This window comes from Talaromyces proteolyticus (assembly GCF_021365285.1).
Source record: "Talaromyces proteolyticus strain PMI_201 chromosome Unknown BGW36scaffold_2, whole genome shotgun sequence".
In the NCBI taxonomy this organism is placed as follows: Eukaryota; Fungi; Ascomycota; class Eurotiomycetes; order Eurotiales; family Trichocomaceae; genus Talaromyces; species Talaromyces proteolyticus.
In genome coordinates this window covers 1,330,782-1,344,885 of record NW_025764278.1, presented here as the reverse complement: position 1 = coordinate 1,344,885, position 14,104 = coordinate 1,330,782, and the positions used below count along the sequence as shown (strand labels likewise).

The following is a 14,104-nucleotide window of genomic DNA, read 5'->3' as shown; positions in this document are numbered from 1 at the left end:
GTCGGCCGAACAATTGATGGAAAGCTATACATCTCCGACATACCCAGTCTTCCCTTGATTAGATTTACATTCAACTCACCTTGACGTCATAAATCAGCCTTTCCCATCAATCCACTATGATTAACAATATATGCACGAGCTAATCAAGTAATTCTGTATCTTCTGGTGACATCTTTCAATCGAGTTCCGGGTATGCCGTTAAGAAGATCTTCATACACAAATGACCAAATCTCATTAAATTTAGGCCCTTATCAAGCCCCTTAGTAAAATGACACTGTTTTAATGAGCTCTTTATTATGTTCTTAACAACCCTCCCGTCGCTGCATCTTGGAGCTCTACTAATGAGAAAATTGCCAATAAGTAAACTTTGGAATGATTGAGCTTTGAAACAATAATACAGAAACTATGACGATATTTGTGAGCGCGAGAAGCAAAAACGCATCTATATTCTATAATAATGTAACATTGATACTTTTCAGTTCGTTCCTCGTGGAGAGTAACTATTTTTCATGATGCAAAACAGCACCTGGAGAATACGAAGTTGAAAATTGTATATCGCGCGACCTGCCTGCTGTTGGTTCTATCTGAAGTCTTAGCTATGATTGTATTTAAATATCTGATTTCATCAATTGATTTCTGGTGGTTTACGGCACAGTGGTATTTGAGATCGCTGGCGTAAGGTATTCGGGGCACCATGGAAACCAGAAGTCGTCGCCGTTACCATGCCGCTCAAATACATTTCAAGAGTATACTGACAGAATGAAACTTGGTAAGTAGTGTATTTATTTGCACCTCCGTGTTAATGTCACAGCTGGCTACTGTTGACAGGCGCTTAGGGTTAGGTCATGTGACTGATTTAGGCTTACGTGTCATGACCGTGGTCCCCTAAGCTTTACCTATCAAGCTTGCATTTGGATATGAAATAGGTCTATATGACAGATACATATTAATGAAACACCAAGATAGGTAACTGATTCGGGAAAAAAATCTCCAGGTATCGTGATCATAGTTTACTATGTCGGAATGTGACTGCGTACGTGGATTTCGCGAATTGTGCCAATTCCGTCCGTAGTCTGACCACGTCAGCCTTGTCCCTTTATCGCCTAAGCTCGCATTCCTCTACGGATTGGGACTAGTGCGAAGCACGGTGATCCAATGAAGTTTGTTTGAGGAAATACTGATGCCTTTTATGTTAGTCGGTGGTAAGGATTGTTAATTTTTTTCCGGGTTAAGAAATGGTAGGCTGACAGCAACATCAAGTTAATCGAGACAAGCTGTTACACAAATGGTTGCCTGCACATGGATGGATATAAAGGCTGAACGAGATCCTCTTTCCTTTTCCCTCATGATTATCCGTTCGATAATATCAGTAGATATCTGAATATCAAAAAATAATGTCATTAAAATTGGCCATCGTGGGCGCTGGTCCAGCCGGGTGTATGCTTGCTAGGTTGCTCCTCCACCAATTACAACCTGACCACCTCAGCAAGACCGCTACCTCATCCAGCGATGTGCAGCCTATAGAAGTAACCATTTTCGAAGGGGAGCCATCGATTGACTTCCGATCGCAGGGTGGCACACTAGACCTGCACACAAACACGGGTGTTTTGGCCCTGCAAAAAGCTGGCCTGTACGAGCAATTCGAAGCACATGCACGCTATGACGGCGAATATATGTTCTGGGGCGATAAAGACCTTAGAGCGTACGTCAAACTAACCGGGGAAACCGGGCGGCCGGAAATTGATCGCGCGGATTTGCGGAGGATTCTAGTTGAATCTTTACCTGAGAATCTTATACAATGGAGGAAAAAATTAGTTGACATGAAAAGGAAAGAGGCAGAAAAGGGTGCAAATCAATGGGAGCTGGAATTTGCGGATGGAACCACAGCATCAGGTTTTGACCTGGTTGTTGGCGCGGATGGAGCGTGGAGTAAAGTTCGTTTTCTTACCTTATCAGAGCAAATGCCCTACTTCTCTGGAGTGGGTGGCTACAACTTTATCATCCCAGACGCCAAACGTACCGCGCCGGATGCATACGAATTAGTGAATAGAGGAAGTTGTTTCTGCTTTCACGGGGGTGACAAGCCTCACTCAGGGCGAGGATTGATGAGCCAGCAATTAGCGAACGGGGACATCACCGTTTCCGCATACAGTGCGCGTTGGGAAGATTGGGAGAAACACGCAGATTACGACGTTAATGACGGTGCGGCGGTTAAGAAATTCGTGATCGAAGAACAGTTTAGCGACTGGCATCCGCGATTACTTGACCAGGTCCGAAAATCCGATGATAACAATGTCACATCTCGACCACTCTATATGCTACCGGTTGGGTTCACATGGCCACATCAGAAAGGCGTGACTATATTAGGCGATGCGGCTCATTTGATGACTCCATTCGCCGGTGAGGGAGTCAACCTTGCTTTTGAAGATGCGATGCATCTCTGTGATGCTATCAAACAGACAATTGAAATCCTCAAACAGGGCGAAGAAAAGTCGTCTGTGGAGGAAATCCTCGATCAGAATGTGGTTGTCTTCGAGAAGGACATGAACCAACGTGCCACATTAACTCAAACCCTCACCTTTGAGCAAACGACGGATTTATACTTGACACCAGGAGCACCGGGGAGTATTGTTGAACGTTTTGTTTTGCGAAATATGAAGTTTCCTTTGCGTGGAGGAAAACGGGTTATTTATTATCTGTTTTCTCCGGTCACCTCAGCATTGGTTTACACCGGGTATTGTGTTTATAAAAAATTCTTTTTGAAATGAAAGTCGTTCAACGGTGCGCTTTGGCGTTTTTTCTGTTGTGTAGTATTAGTCTTATAGAGAGTCCTACCCATTCATATTACACATGGCTTGAATATTCAATAATGCTTAGGAGTCAATCTTTTACGGCATACCATGAACAAGTAATACCATCTAACAAAATACTTAAACAAAAGGCGTTGGGAGCGTGAACAGACCTCATTTTATTTCCTTGCTCTCAGTGTTTCCTAGAAAGATTTTATACTGAGTAGAACTATATGCACAATATACAGAGACCTTCATCTCCATTATATTTTCATACTCCCTTCGCTTGCTTTTGCCCAACTCCGGGGATACCTAGCCATAAGCCTAGTCTAAATATAGTGGTTGTTGTATTTTTCCCGTTACACATTACATGTGTATGGTTAATTAGTACTTACTCCTTACAACCCCATAATAGTTGGTCCGATATTAACCCGAGACATTATTAGGCAGCAGGGCAAGCTAACAAAAGGAGTGTTCAAGATAAAGAATCCCTCTATAGGTTCATTTTTCGTGCTCTTTTGCGCTGGTTTCTAAACACCACTCTTGACTTGTATATTTCCCTTCAACGCGCTCTACTATTAGCAGACTATTTATACCCTAACATCTTTTATACTGACTAATGCGTCATTATGTTACCACGCATCTTGATATACACCCACCCGCCGCGCCCCTTTTGTCCCTAATCCTTTACATATCCCCAATAGCCTTCGAATACCGGCTTATTTATCCTCCATACCTACATATGATATATCACTCGCATTAATCGACCGTGCTTCTTAAAAATAATTTTTCATAGTATATCCTGGTATACTTTAAAGAATTGCCGTAATGGCTTCGACAATCAAAGATTGTTGTTATGTTACGGTCAGTGTCGTGTCGATATTATGGTCGGTAGATTGGTATATCGTCTAGCCAGAGGAGCAGGAAGGAAGAATCTTTTTGGCAGCTTCATTACTGTTGGCTTTCGGCCAGCCACTGCTGAAACTTCACCAGCGCCTTGTACCCGTGGGAGATCCGGTTCTGATTGAATCTATTAGTATAAGGTTCGCTTTCGGTGTCGTCTGTAAAGACAAGAACTAGACAGTGAGTAGGATCCTACCTTCTGCTCTATCTCCATCTCAGCATAGGTCACTTTCCCATCATACTCAAAGATAGGGTCCCAGCCTTCCAAGGATCACACATTAAAAAAAAATAGTCTCTACAAGTATAGCTTGAAATACACTTACCGAAGTTTGTTGGGCCTCGTGGCCGCACAATGGCACCCTGTACAATCGTACTCAGCTTCAAATAAAAACTAGACATTGATGTAGAATTCCCACCTCTGTTCTTCCTTGGAATAGGATGGGCTCTGCTCCGGGTCCGTTGCAGAACGCAAATGTGCACACAGCTTCAGCTGTCCTGTCGTTGAAGCCATCGAGCATCTTGTTCAAGCCTTCAAGACCCAAAGCATCGAGAAATGATTTGCTTAGCACTCATTAGATTCAATCAAAGCAAAAGTAGTATATTTCCTAAGAGACTCACATATAGGGTCCAGGAAGACCCTTAAGCGCGCGAAATTCCAGCGCACTGTCTTCGGTTAGGACAGGTCCATTGATCTGCTCATTCGTGAGTCAATGATAATACACAACACTTCGAACAAGGATATAGCGGGGATGAGATTACTAGCTCAGCTGCACGCCTAGCCTTTTCTTTGGCAATCTCCTCAATTGTTCCCTGGATCTCAGGGATATCGACCGCCTGATTGTCCACCTCAATGACGTTGCCGAGGATAGCCCGCACTTGGGCGAGTTTGTTCTTGTTTCCAGTGATGAAGTTGACTCTTTTCAGCGTCATTATGAATACTGTACTAATTGTGCGTCAGAGGATCTCTATGTGGTTCAATCTAATATCTGTGAATATTCAAAGCGTTTCAAGTTTACATGTGTGAAATTGCAGAGTTTCAGGGACCTGGCTGATCCCCACAACCCCGCCAGCTCTTGAGCATTCAGCACCTCAGTAGCGTTCTATCTATAGCAAGGTCTCCAATTTATTTACACCATCTAACTATGAAGAGAGTTGTCAAAAATATGTTTAAAAAGAAAAAAATTCTTTGAAAGGGTTAAAGAAAAATGTAAATATCTTACAAGAATGTCCTGAAACAATGTGTAAGGTGGTAGCATCACTGGCGCGTGCGACCGCAGGAAACGGCTAGCAAGACAGTATAGACATCGAATTTCCTCTTCTAGAATAGCGATACCTCTTAGCCCCTTTCTGTCGTTAGTGCTCATGCTCGCAGCCACTATCCGCTCGCTGTCAAGTCTGCAGGGGATGCTTCCAAGTTGGTTCGTCTGCTGATTCTGTGTGCATGTCACATAACTGGCCCTGGAACACTCCCCGAAAAAATTAACCTACAAAACGGGTGTCAGCCAGCAGTGCAATCTAACGCGCCACGGAACCGTATGTCGAAACTGTGTGTTGGTCCTTGACGTCAGGATAGAGAAAATATATGAAGCATGCTTGTGTCCTTCTGATCTGCCTTCTTTCTTCTCGTTTCTGTAATCGCTCCTTTTTCATTTAAAAGTCCTCAACAGCTTCCTCACCATCTCCACATTAAAATCATCCTCGGCAATATTAATTATCTCTTATTTAAGATACAGGATATCTACTCGGACCTCCTGTTTTCAAAAGTTCGAAACGTCTTCCGGCAGGGATTTGCGTGAACTTCGACCTTATATGTCGAAGTATGCGCGCACTCTGTTCGTAGTGTCCAACCGCAACCCAAGTAAATAGATACCATCGTAATTGCGCCAATATATTCCACTCTCTGGGCATATCAAAATTCTGCATGGAGGCATACTCGAAGTATATTGGATAGAAACCAGCAAAATCCAAATCTAGTATCCAAATCTCACCCGAAGGTGCCAGAAGAATATTCCGAGGTGCCAGGTCGTGATGTGTAAATACAAAATTCTTAGATTCTAGACAGGATCGCTCCTCAGAGTCTGCAACCCTGCCATGAGTTGCAGCCTGCATCGCATTACGCATGGTCGTAAAATTAGCCCAAAATCGATAGAAACAAGCAACATCTGCAGATTTGGACCTTGGTGGGAGGCCATAACGATCGTCCAGCCAGAATGACCTACACTCACCAGACACCAGAGACCCGGCGGTAAATGATGTTGCTGATTGAAGACGTTTGATAATGCGACGAAGCTGCAGAGCCACCTTGATTGTCAAAAACCACCCGAGATTTGACCACATATGCTCTAAGGTAATTCCTTCAATGCAGTCCATAATGCAATACGCATTTTGTTGATCGGTAATAACTCTTTTTACGTGAGGCGTAGGGATACTAAGCTGTTGAGCAAAAGCTATGGCATGGACTGCATCTTCCACCTCATTCGGCTCGTACTGTTTGGCAACGAGGTTCGCGGAGAGCAACGACAATCTGGACGAAGGCACCAATTGACGCGATTCAGCGATATATTGGAATAATTCAGTATCGGAGTGGCCCTGGAGTAGATCATCACCTGAAACAGATATCATCTGAGCAGAGGGCTTGTCTCTAGTTTTCGCTCAAGGTACGAAGAAAGAAAAATGATACCTTATGAATTTCTATCGTATCCATGAATATAAGGTCAATGGGGCTGAAAAATCCTCTGTTTGGGTAGTGCTAAGAGAGGAAAGGAAGTTGGGGTCATGGAGGATATCAGGGTTGCACGTGATACAAGGATAAAAGGTTTCCCGAGAGATCCGTCGTAGTTCAGCCCGATGGTTGTCAGTACTATTTACTTGAACGAAAGAAAAGGAAGATCAGAGATTGGTCGTTACACTGATACAGGTCACGCTTCTGCATAGTAAGACCAGTTGACATGTCTTATACACCAGTCCGGGATCCTCCCATGTCTAATAATACAGCGCCTGCAACACCAACTAAACAAATTCCGACTAGTGTAATATATACACATCTACTGAACTAGTGACCAATTTTCGTTCTTGCTCAACGCTCAATATTTCCTTCCCTTGTATTCTTGGTATCAAGCATGGTACCGCCGTGGCTGTATTCCGTCGATGGATGGAGTGGCGAATGCCTCAATGCGCGTAATGATATGGTGAAAATTGCGCATTATCGACGCGAGTTATTTCCATCCGAGGAAATTGGTGCTCTGTTGGAGGCTTGACTCCATCTAATGCCTAAAAATACGCATCTATGTATGACTACTGCCTAATACGTACTAGCGCCATTAGCATAAACTAGTCCTTATGTAGTTAGATCGTCTCAAGGCTTGCTTATATGTTAGCTGTCGCCTGCCACCTGGCGTCATCATCTCATAACTGTTGAGTAGATGATATGGAAATCACAGGATATAGTCCTTGTTCTTCATATAATATCCATCAAGTTAGTGTGCAGTCCTGAGAGGGTGGAATCTACCAGGCGGAAAGATGTCGACTGAACTGCCCAACCTCGTCGAAGTCGACTATCTCGAAATACAAGTCATTATCGACAATGAACTCGACCCTATGACGGCACCGGCTCCGGACACGGTGCAGATGTTAGGCGGAACAATGGGCCACATAGCGATGTCGACCGCACGGGCCCTACAGCCTGGTGAGCGCGGAGATGCGATAAAAGAAATCCGCATGGAGGATATATGTTGCTCAGCACATGGACTATCTATCATGGTAGTACGTTAGCTCGAGGCTCCTACTTCATCAAGCCTAGGTGTTAACAAGTAGCTGTAGACGGCTATACGAGGCGATATTAAGCACACCGTCCTGTTTGATGCAGGCCCTGAAGAGCAAGCCTGGAAGAGAAATGTCAATCGTCTCAAGACCGATATATCTCAAATTGAGGTTATCCAACTGTCACACTGGCATCGTGATCATTCTGGTGAGACACAGCAAAAAAGCACCTATCTGTACCCTTGACTGACTTGAGCTCTTAACAAATACAGGAGGTATCCCAGAAGCAATTCGCATGATCAAGAAAGCTAAAAGAGACAATGGTCATGTCGACGAGACTCTTGTTGTCGATGTACACCCAGATAGGCCAGATTACCGTGGCTTCGATATGCGCGACAAGATCATATCCCTTGAAGCAGACCCAACTTTTGAGGAAATGGAGAATAATGGCGCGCGAGTCAGCCAGCATAGTGAGACACATACAATTCTCGACGACATGTTTCTCATCTCTGGAGAGATCCCGCGAGAAACAAGCTATGAAACGGGTGCGAAATTTGGCATGCGTTTTGACAAGTCGGAAGGTGAATGGATTACGGACGAAAAGATTGCAGATGAACGATTATTGATGTGCAACTTGAAAGGTTAGTCCCATCATTGCTTGAACGAAATGTGCCGCTTACATCGGACGATAGGAAAAGGGATAGTCGTCTTTACCGGCTGCAGCCATGCGGGCGTCGTCAATACCTCCTGCCATGCAAAGAACCTCCTTGGCGGCAAAGTTCCCCTGCATGCGGTGGTGGGTGGATATCATCTGTCTCTCAGCGACGACAAAACAACCAACGATACTGTCGCCGACCTGAAGAAGCTTGATCCGGCAGTTCTTTTACCTGGACACTGCACGGGCTGGCGAGCCAAATTTGCCATTGAAAAGGCAATGCCCGGCAGTATGGTCCCGTGTACAGTCGGGTCGAAGTATGCGTTTTAACAGGCGCTGGAGGGGCATTGGGTTAGAAACCGGACGAGGAATTATGGATACAAGGACATGATAGCATGATGATAGAAGAGAATGGAGGTCCGCATGGGCGATGTGATCAAATCGATCAACTTTCTTGGCTAAATCGCGGAGGCAGGAGCGATCAGTGCATGCTGCTTCCTATTGGCATGATAAGCTAGCTGCACAGAGTATCTAAAGCGGGGAGAGAAGGCACGCGTCTCCGATAGGGTGGCGGGACCCACGTGCCCCTGCTGCAAAGAAACCATCTGCGGGGTTGGCGTTAAATTCACCGCGCGGCCCTGTTCCCATTGGTCCGTGGTCCGAGAAAGTCTAGATTATGCCAGATGAGGATGAGGGGACCAGCTAGTGGCTCTCATATCTTGGGCGCCTCTTTGCCTGATAAGCAAGGCAATGCCCAGGCCGATTGTCAGCCTCGTCCTTCACTGCCTGTTCTTTGGAGTACTTTGATCAGCCTGCACAATGCTGAACGAGCTAAGTCTGCGTGATTATCTCTTTCTGCCCGTCTACGGCGTGGTGGGATTGGTGCTTGTGGTTGCTGTCGTGAGAAACGTCAGGCTAGTCTGGTACAACTTTCGTGTCAGCAGACAGCATGGCGGCTTACACGCCCCAAAACTGCCGTCAGGCCCTGTCCTGCCGATAAGAGGCACGTACTATCCATCCCAAAGGCAGATTGTGGTTCCTGACAGAGGTGTAACCCAGATTTGCAATTCCTTCTTTCTGCCGGCAACGCCCACCGAAACAACCATCTTCTCGATTTCTTCAACGCCCGGATCAGCAAGCACGCTAGCCCAGCATGCCCGAACTGTATTGAGAGCAATTTCACCGGCGGACGACGTTATTTCCTGACTCGGGAGCCGGATCATATCAAGGCCGTGCTCACCGGAAATTTTGCAGATTACGGTAAAGGCAAAGTCTTTCACGATCTCTGGAGCCCGTTCCTGGGCGACAGCATATTCACGACGGACGGGAAATCGTGGAGTAATAGTCGGCAGTTGATCCGGCCTATGTTCATTAAGGATCGCATTTCAGATCTGGAGATATTTGAACGCAGGACACAAATTATGATGGGGCTGTTTGCCAACCCAGGCCAGACGTTCGATATTATGGATCTGTTTTATCGTATGACCTTGGATGTCACCACCGAATTCCTGCTAGGACACGGAATTCACTCGCTTGAGAATCCCAAGGCCGGGTTTGTGCAAGCCTTTGCAGACGTGCAGAGGATGCAGATGGCCTTGACTGTATTGCAGTAAGTTTTTCCTCTGATGTGCCAGGAATACGACTGACAATTACCAGGCCGATCCAGCATTTTATCCCCAAAGGAGGATATTACCGCGGCATCAAGACAATCAACGATTTTGTTATCCCTTTTGTGCAGGAGGCTCTGGAACTACCGCATGAAGAGCTCGAAAAGAGGGGTCGTTCTGAAAAGTCGTTCACGTTCTTGCACTCGTTGGCCAACTTCACTCGCGATCCAAAAGTTATTCGCGACCAAGTCGTTGCAGTACTGCTTGCTGGCCGTGACACCACTGCCGCAACCCTGTCGTGGCTCATCTACGAAATCGCACACTATCCCGAGATTGTCAAAAAACTACGAGAGGAAATCTTGTCCACTGTCGGACCGTCTCGCGCTCCTACATATGATGATCTCAAGAATATGACTTATTTGAAACACACCGTCAACGAAACTTTACGCCTTTACCCAGCCGTCCCATTCAATATTCGCTTCGCCCTTGCTGACAGTACGCTTCCCTCCGGTGGTGGTCCTAATGGCGATTTGCCTCTCTCTGTCCTTAAGGGTGATGGAGTCATCTACTCGACACTAGCAATGCAGCGCCGTGCCGACCTGTACCCACCAACGTCCGAGCAATTTGCCGACCCAGCGATATTTTCGCCCGAACGGTGGGAATCCTGGCAGCCAAAGGCCTGGCAATATATCCCCTTCAACGGCGGACCTCGCATCTGCATTGGACAAAATTTCGCGCTCGCCGAGGTTAGCTATGCGATCGTCAGGATTGTGCAGCGATATGACAGGATTGAGTATGATGGGTCATGGGAGGACCAGTTCCACAAAGCCGAGATTGTCGGCACTCCAGGAATGGGCGTCAAAGTGAAAATGTGGCCTGCAAAAGAGTAGGCGTTTGGTATCATACCCTGAGGATGGGAGTTTGTGGCGTTGGTTAATTTAGTTGAGGATTTGTATGCCAGAAATTGTAATAATATGAACTTCAATGTCGCCTCATCTGCGCAATGCGATGCCTGACTCGCCAGGCAATGATATACATCATCCACTTCCTTCAGCCTTAGGAAATCCTAGGTTCCGAGCGAAAATGCCAGTTCGTCATCTTAAACGTAATCTGGATTTTGAGAAATGGCCAGTTACTGTAATATTTAACAACACGTATTGTTGGATGGCAAATCACGGACAGTATCCGCACAGATGGAACGCCGCGATTGGCTCGGACTCGGAGATACGGGCGCTCGGCCGACGGCATTACAAAATGACGAAAAAGGCAGCCGCCGAGTCGGGGCCGCGCATCCTCCCGTACGAGGTACCGCAGTCATCAACAGCAGCATAACAGAACCTAATCCTGTTCTTCTCCTCTCTTCTCGCAGCCTATTACTTGAAGAGGGTCGCGCATGTCGCTGTCCATGGCCTAAAGAACAAGACAGCGAGCGAGCTGTATAACCGGGCCTCTTGGCCGCCTTTTTTCTCTTTCCCTCCACCTCCGGAGACATCGCCCATGGTGCCGCTATCGTCGTCGGGTCCTGCCCGAATCCTGTCCTCTATTCGCTTTCCTGCACGCAAGCCGGTCGTGGTCGTGTCTCAACTCTCCTTTCGTAGATTCGTTCATCCCAGCGAATTCGGCGCGTTCGTTCCTCCCTCTCCCAGCTCTCTTGGCAAAGCGACTCCTGCGAAAACCTATCCTCGAACTCGAAAATGGTTGCGTCGGCTTTTCTACTTTTCGTTGACGGTCGGGGGAATATACGTGGTTGATACACAGTTTTATGCGTCTTCGCTCACTCGCACGTCTCGTACCTTTGGACTCGGCTTGGTTGTTGCGTTAGACTACAAAATCAACTTTCGGCCTGATCCTCCTTTTGCATCGTCAATTACTGCCCTTCACCAGAGAAACGCGGAGCGTTTGTCGGAGCTTTTGCGCCATAATGGTGGATTGTATCTCAAGATAGGTCAGGCGATGGCCATGCAAGCCGCGATTTTGCCGCCGGAGTTCCAAAAGATGTTCTCGCGCATGTTTGACGATGCCCCGCAGAATGAATGGAAGGATGTTGAAAAAGTGATCAAAGAGGATTTCGGCAAGTCGGTAGAAGAAGTGTTCGGGGTTTCCTTTAATGGAGATCCCACAAAGGGTGTCATGGAGCGCAAGGCCGTAGCGAGCGCAAGTGTAGCGCAGGTGCATTGGGCGCGGCTGGCTGATGGAACAGAGGTGGCTATCAAGATTCAGAAGAGGGAGATTGCCGCCCAGGTCGCGTGGGACTTATGGGCTTTCAAGTAAGTGGCTTTATTTTCGTTATTGAAGGTTTTTCTGGGTTGACAATATGGTAGGGCCGTTTCTTGGGTTTACAGCAAGTGGTTCGACATTCCTTTCTATAATCTTGTACCTTTTGTGAGCGAACGATTATTTTTGGAAACAGATTTCGAAAATGAAGCCAGAAACGGTGAGAAGATCGCAGAGTATGTGTCACGGGAGCCTCGATTACGGGACCGAGTATATATTCCAAAAGTGTACCACGATCTCAGTTCCAAACGTGTCATGACCGCAGAATGGATCGAGGGCGTTCGCCTTTGGGACAAAGACTCCATAACTAGGCCATGGCAAGGCGGTAGGCGCGAGGGTAGCCCTGGTTCTCATGGAACCCCCTTGGACCCCCCTAGTCAGAAGCAATTAACTCGCGAGGAATTCGCTAAACGAAGTGTTGCCTCGATGAACATTAAACCTAAAAGAACACATTGGAAAGGCCGGAAAGAAACGGGGGGGCTAGGCTTGTCCTTGAAAGACGTAATGACTACGATGGTTGATCTATTTTCGGCACAGATGTTCTTATGGGGATGGGTGCACTGCGATCCTCACCCAGGCAACATTTTCGTCAGACGGCAACCGAATGGCAAGCCTGAGATTGTTTTGATTGACCATGGTCTTTATATTGAGATGGACCCGACATTCCGAAGCCAATACGCCACTTTCTGGAAAGCTCTGCTGACATTTGACAACAAGACTCTCAAAGACGTGGTCAGTCAGTGGGGCGTCAGTAACTCTGATATCTTTGCATCTGCAACATTGTTGCGACCGTACGAAGGTGGCAACATGACCACACTACGTGGCATCGAGAAACTCACCAAAGAGGAGCGACAACATCGCCATTACGAAATGCAACAGGCATTCCAAAAAGCCTTCCGCGAAATCCTAGGTGATGAAACTAAATGGCCTCGCGAACTGATTTTCATCGGCCGTAACCTGCGTATAGTGCAGGGAAATAATCAATTCCTAGGATCGCCTGTCAATCGCGTGAAAATCACGGGGATGTGGGCATCTCGTGCTCTAGCTGAGTCGCCGGATATGCCTGTGTCAGAGAGAATCAGTAGCTACGGACGACACGTCGTTTTCCGACTGGTTTTATTCTCATCAGATATAGTTTTCTATATTAGCAAGGTCCGGCAATGGCTCGGATGGGGCGGCGGTATGGAAGACGATATTGAGAAACAAATGCGAGTGATGGCCAAGGACATGGGCATGGAATTGAGCGAGGACCAAAAGTTGTTCGACAGTTGATTATAGATATCCCATATTCCTGTTCTCACGCCGTGAAAGGTCCTGTATCTATACCATGTAATATTGTGTGATAAACCCTACTCATAAACAAACGAATAGAATAGACAACCTCATTCCATTTCATCTTTTCGAACCCTAATAACAAGTATAGCCGCCGTCAACAATCTAAGTTAAGTTAGCAAACGAACCCCATGCTCAATTCTCAAGAGAACTTACAACATCAGACCCCGTTAGAAAGCTGCTCGCCTCACTCGCCATCCACACGACGGTACCCTGGAGTTCAGATGGATGTGCTAGTCGGAGTGCTGGGGTATCCTTCACCCACGAATCAACCAATTCGCCGCCCTCTTTGTCAAGCAAGTCGAGAATAAGATCTGTTCGTATGTAACCTGGCGATAAACTGTTTACGCGAATGGAATGACGGGCCCATCTATTTACTATTATATTAGTGTCATTTTCACAACAAAAGAAGAAGAAGATAGCTGACTCTGTCGCAAGCGATTTAGCCAGCATTATGACAGCCCCTTTACTCTAGACGCTTCATTAGCATAGAAACAAAAAAAGGCCCAAGAAAACAAGGCCGTACCGCATTATAAGCACACTGTTTCTGCGGCCGAACAGATACATGTCCGCAAATACTACCCACAAGGACCATACTCCCTTTAACTTTCTTCTTAATCATATGCTTCCCAACTTCCCTCGCACATAAAAAGGTTCCGTCAAGATTCACACTCATCATTTTTCTCCACCGCTCATATGAATATTCCTCCGCGGGAGCATTGTCGACAATCCCCGCCGCAGTCAAAAGAACATCGATTTGTCCGAAATTGTGCTCTTAATTTGTG

At 46.5% G+C, this 14,104-nt stretch overlaps 6 protein-coding genes across 6 annotated transcripts; 3 read left to right on the top strand and 3 right to left on the bottom strand.

Moving 5' to 3' along the window:
• Positions 1-1,394: 1,394 nt before the first annotated feature.
• Positions 1,395-2,768, top strand: BGW36DRAFT_393840 (uncharacterized protein; the record flags this gene model as incomplete). The annotated part of the gene is made up of 1 exon (XM_046217853.1): positions 1,395-2,768. One exon carries the CDS (start codon positions 1,395-1,397, stop codon positions 2,766-2,768), a length of 1,374 nt encoding a protein of 457 aa, XP_046076551.1.
• A 763-nt stretch (positions 2,769-3,531) lies between these two features.
• Positions 3,532-4,731, bottom strand: BGW36DRAFT_87914 (inosine triphosphate pyrophosphatase-like protein). Its single transcript, XM_046222664.1, has 6 exons — positions 4,452-4,731; positions 4,311-4,384; positions 4,109-4,253; positions 4,016-4,052; positions 3,889-3,953; positions 3,532-3,809 (listed from the first exon to the last, which is right to left on the bottom strand). The coding sequence occupies exons 1-6, from the start codon at positions 4,620-4,622 to the stop codon at positions 3,741-3,743; spliced, it is 561 nt and encodes a 186-aa protein (XP_046076550.1). The 5' UTR covers positions 4,623-4,731; the 3' UTR covers positions 3,532-3,740.
• Positions 4,732-5,414: 683 nt separating this feature from the next.
• Positions 5,415-6,314, bottom strand: BGW36DRAFT_393838 (kinase-like domain-containing protein; the record flags this gene model as incomplete). The annotated part of the gene is made up of 1 exon (XM_046217852.1): positions 5,415-6,314. The coding sequence occupies one exon, from the start codon at positions 6,312-6,314 to the stop codon at positions 5,415-5,417; it is 900 nt and encodes a 299-aa protein (XP_046076549.1).
• A 790-nt stretch (positions 6,315-7,104) lies between these two features.
• BGW36DRAFT_457777 (cytochrome P450) lies at positions 7,105-10,803 on the top strand. Its single transcript, XM_046221992.1, has 6 exons — positions 7,105-7,454; positions 7,512-7,659; positions 7,724-8,092; positions 8,144-8,395; positions 9,166-9,715; positions 9,763-10,803. The coding sequence occupies exons 1-6, from the start codon at positions 7,212-7,214 to the stop codon at positions 10,601-10,603; spliced, it is 2,403 nt and encodes an 800-aa protein (XP_046076548.1). The 5' UTR covers positions 7,105-7,211; the 3' UTR covers positions 10,604-10,803.
• Positions 10,804-11,016: 213 nt separating this feature from the next.
• On the top strand, positions 11,017-13,381 carry BGW36DRAFT_334326 (ABC1 domain protein). Its single transcript, XM_046212907.1, has 2 exons — positions 11,017-11,980; positions 12,035-13,381. The coding sequence occupies exons 1-2, from the start codon at positions 11,211-11,213 to the stop codon at positions 13,257-13,259; spliced, it is 1,995 nt and encodes a 664-aa protein (XP_046076547.1). The 5' UTR covers positions 11,017-11,210; the 3' UTR covers positions 13,260-13,381.
• A 13-nt stretch (positions 13,382-13,394) lies between these two features.
• BGW36DRAFT_286761 (uncharacterized protein) lies at positions 13,395-14,088 on the bottom strand (the record flags this gene model as incomplete). Its single annotated transcript, XM_046210446.1, has 4 exons — positions 13,395-13,424; positions 13,476-13,689; positions 13,747-13,790; positions 13,846-14,088. Coding segments are annotated over 4 exons (531 nt in total), but the record flags the coding sequence as incomplete, so codon positions are not given.
• Between the last annotated feature and the right edge of the window lie 16 nt (positions 14,089-14,104).